The sequence below is a fragment of the Alligator sinensis genome, unplaced genomic scaffold (assembly GCF_000455745.1).
Source record: "Alligator sinensis unplaced genomic scaffold, ASM45574v1 scaffold827_1, whole genome shotgun sequence".
In the NCBI taxonomy this organism is placed as follows: Eukaryota; Metazoa; Chordata; order Crocodylia; family Alligatoridae; genus Alligator; species Alligator sinensis.
In genome coordinates, this window is record NW_005842726.1 from 330,387 (window position 1) to 334,369 (window position 3,983).

The window sequence follows — 3,983 nt, forward strand, 5'->3', positions numbered from 1 at the left end:
TCCTGCTAGGGCACTGCATAGCTTCCCTTCCCTGCCAGACTGTGTCCAGCCCTGCTCTAAATTTTTAACCAATAAGCCCAGTGATAATAGGTGACCTTACCAGTTAATCATTTAACCTTTTGCATCCCTAGGAGTTGGGAAGGTAGCTAGTAAGATTGTGCAATGGAGGGGGGAGTGTGAAAAAGCCCCTTGGTACAGAGTCATTCTCAGAGCTAAAACCCTTCATTCTACCTCAGAGCAAGAATGTTGCACAATATGTCCATGTAGTGTTGTTTGTTGCAACAACAACAACAAAAAAGAGAAGAAAAAAAAATCCCAACCAAAATGCAACAAATTATTAATGTATATATTAAGACTACTTTTCAGGGATTCTCAGATTCTGTTCGTACAATTAAATTTGTAATTTTATAATTTTAGAGGTTATGAAGTTGTAATAACAAGTGTGGTTCCTGGAGATTATGATGGCGATTCACAAATGGATGTTCTCCTGACAACTCGGCCCCAAAATCGTGGCACTGATGAATTATCAGTGTTTATTTTCTGGGGACATAATCAAACACTAGGTAAGTTGTTTTACTTTTTCAATCAATGGTTTGTAAGTTGTAACCCTTTAGACAGTATAACCATTGTTTCTACAAGTGAAGTAATAAGATTTAGCATTTGTAACAGGTCTAGAATTTCACATCTTTATTAAATTAGGTAGTAAAATTACATTTAGTAGGGGAGCAAAAATTCAGGGTTTTTTTGGACAAATCGATATCCCTTATGAAGTGCTAATATTTAAACAACAACTGAGGTTGGAGCAAACTCATTGAGGTGTCATTTTTTTCTGTTTTCGAGTTTCATACCATCTTCTTGCACATTGTCAAAAATAATATAATTTCAGGTTGGAGTTATTTAGGAATTTGATTAATAAAGCATATAATGTTTTGAAATTTTACTTCGCTTTGCTTTTGTCAATAATAACAACATAATGTGTTGGGACTAATTACACTTGAGAGAAACTTAGTTTCCCTGTTCAAGTTATTCTTGTTTATTTGCCTTGCTGGGAAGTACCTTTTAGAGGGAGTGTCTTGGGAGGGGCCAAAAGGCAGTGTTTAAACAATCACGATGATAAACGTTTATATAATGCACAGTAATATCAATACTAAATACTGATGCTGCTGGGCTGAGTCAGATGTGGGTAAACAAAGCAAAGGAAATGTATTCGAGTAAATGTGAGGAGTGTATATGACAGCCAGAGAACTAGAAAAAAAATGAAGGGTTGACAGGGTTGAAGGGTTGACTACTAGCTCTGTAGTCTTTGAATAAAGGGACTTCAACTGAGATGGAAGGATGCGGGGCCTTGTCAGAAGGTTGCCAACAGCTGAAGAGTTGTAGGTATAGAATGGGATTTGGGGGAGAGGGAATAGAAAGGGAGGTAAAGTGCATCTACACAAGAAGATAGACTATAGAAAGACAGGTATTGCACAGACGATGTGAAGGTTATATAGAAAAGCAGAGGGAATGGAAATGAGGTGTGAAAGGAACTGGGCATGGGGAGATGAGAGTAAACCCCACTTCAATATGTGCCCAGAATAATTGGAGCACAGGGAAAGTAGTGCTGGATTCCCATGTTCAAAACTCTCTAAATAGTAACCCCATATTCTAATTATAAGCTGAAATCACATTTTCATGTTCAGTTTTAGGAAAGGCAGATATGCCACCAAGTATGACTATATTATACATGAATAGTTTTGGGGGTGGTTCCTGCATTGGTTAACCAAAAAAAAGGGTATCGCCATGCAATTATTGTATTAGCTCAGTTCTGTTTATAAGTTGAGTGGAATTTTTATAGTTCTTCTTGAGGAAGGAAAAGGTTGATTTACTCTTGTCAAAATACACTGTGCAGCAATCTAAATTTTATTCCTCATATAATTAAATGATATGCAAACTAGCTGACAATTAGAATAGACGACCCCTTTTCCTTTTCAAAGGATCCTTTTCCAGTTGTTTGTTTATTTCTGAATAGCCACTACAAACGGTGAAAAACGCTATTTATAGATTCTTCTTTTGTACAATACACTAAACAGCATTTTTCAGGTACATGCTTTATGGTCTTGTATCTGAAGAGCCCGTTTGTCTTGACAAGTTCAGGTAATCTTGAGAGAAGATTTCTTCCCATCTTCACAATATTCAATCTGCATTACAATAATAAGTACCAAGATGGATCATATAAATAGAACTGGATTATATGGTAGGTATAACTTTCAACAGTTTGAGCCTTCAGTGGCTAAAGGGAAGGAAGCTTCAGAGTTTGAATGTGAATTACCTTTGGTTTGGCAGTTTGAATTTATATGGAGGTCCAAGCAGTCAGAACTCCATGGGTAGAAGGCTGGCTGTGGCTTTAATGCATAAAGTGGCATAGAAACATTGAATTAATAAGACGCCATTTGATAATAAATAGGTATTTAAATGTTATGACATATTTGTAACTTAACTGAATGTTTTCTCTTTTCAGATCTTAACCATAAAACTATATTAAATAAAACATTTCATGATGAGCCTCTAATCATGGAGTAAGTACTCAATGTATCTTTTTGGGAACGAGTAACTTGCAGTAATAAATTGAGACATAAGATTTCTTATGTCAAAAGAAAACTGCCACATATTTTAAGATTGGAAATGTGTCCTGTACTAAAACACAATATGAAATCCTTTTGATTTTTAAGCATTAAAGAGCATTAAACTTCACTACTCACTGGGTGTGTTTACACGAGATACTTTATTGCGCAGTAACGCATCGGTGTCTACATGTGTGCAGCATTGACTGTGCAGTAAATTTAGTTGACTGTGCAGTTATCAACTAACTACCTGCCAATACAGATAGTAAACTAACTGTGCAGTAGTGCATGTGTAGACGACCGGGAGCAAATTTGCTTCCCGTCAGCTCCAACACTAGGGGCCACATGGGAAGGGGTATTCCCCCAGTCCTGGCAGTACTCGACTCTGGGCTCCTCCTAGAAGCTGGGAGCAGTGCAGCGCCCAGATGGGGTTGTTCTCTGTGCCCCCACTCCCCGTCCCCCATTCCAGTGCCTCTCAGGTCCTCACTTCCCACAGGAGCCAAAAGCCAAGCAGCACCAGGACTCCCTGGAGCTCCCTGCTTCCTTGCACAATCTGGGGCTGGCTGGGAACTGTCCCTTTTGGGGTAGCTCCCAGCCAGCTCTGGGCTGGGCAGAGATTTCCCCAAGCAGCTCAGCTGGCTGAGAACTGTCCCAAGAGTTGTTGTGCTTCTGGGGCATCTCCCAGCCAGCCCCGGGCCGGGTCGGGTCGGGACTTCCAGAAGAGACCAGTTCCTGGGCAGCCTCAGGCTGCTTAGGGAAATCCTGACCCAGCCCAGAGCTGGCTGGTAGTTGCCCCAGAAGCAGGACAGCTCTTGGCCAGCCCCAGGCTGCACAGGTAAGCCCCTCTGGGCACAGTGCTTGTCCCTGTGTGCACCGGGCTGGGAGTGCTCTGCAGTGGCAGCTGTCTCCTGGCCGCATACACATCAGGACCCCTCTCCATGTGTATGGGGCAAGGAAACAGCTGTTGCTACAACTGGCAGATCTTTCTTGGCCCCTTGTGCATGGGAACTGGCCCCGTGCTCCCTACCAGCCCCATGGCTAACATGTTGGAGAAACCTGGAGCTTCCCCTGGTACCTGCAGGGGCTAGAGCAGGATAGGAGCAGCCTGTGTAGACATGCTCCCAGGGAAGGTTTACTGTGCACTAAGCCTTTATAGCATAGCATTAGTAGCATGTGTAGATGTGCCCACTGTTGCCTTACAAAGAGAGAAACGCATTCTATTTTTGTGGTATTTGCAAAATAGCCTTCTGGCTCTTCCTAGCAAACAAATGAATATTTGTTGTGTAATATTCTGAGGTTACTGACAAATAAGGAAGAACAAAAGAGAAATAAAATTATTTAGCTTCATTAAAACAAAGAATTAAAGACAATAGTAGGGAA

General features: G+C 41.1%; 1 protein-coding gene across 2 annotated transcripts in view; it reads left to right on the forward strand.

Annotated features, from left to right (window-relative positions):
* Positions 1 to 3,983, forward strand: part of ITFG1 (integrin alpha FG-GAP repeat containing 1) — a 219,301-nt gene that overhangs the window by 6,369 nt on the left and 208,949 nt on the right. For both annotated transcript variants that reach the window (XM_006034335.3, XM_025216323.1), the window contains exons 3-4: positions 418 to 563; positions 2,501 to 2,558. In XM_006034335.3, the coding sequence (XP_006034397.1) occupies positions 418 to 563; positions 2,501 to 2,558 (204 nt within the window). The remainder of the gene's footprint in view (positions 1 to 417; positions 564 to 2,500; positions 2,559 to 3,983) is intronic.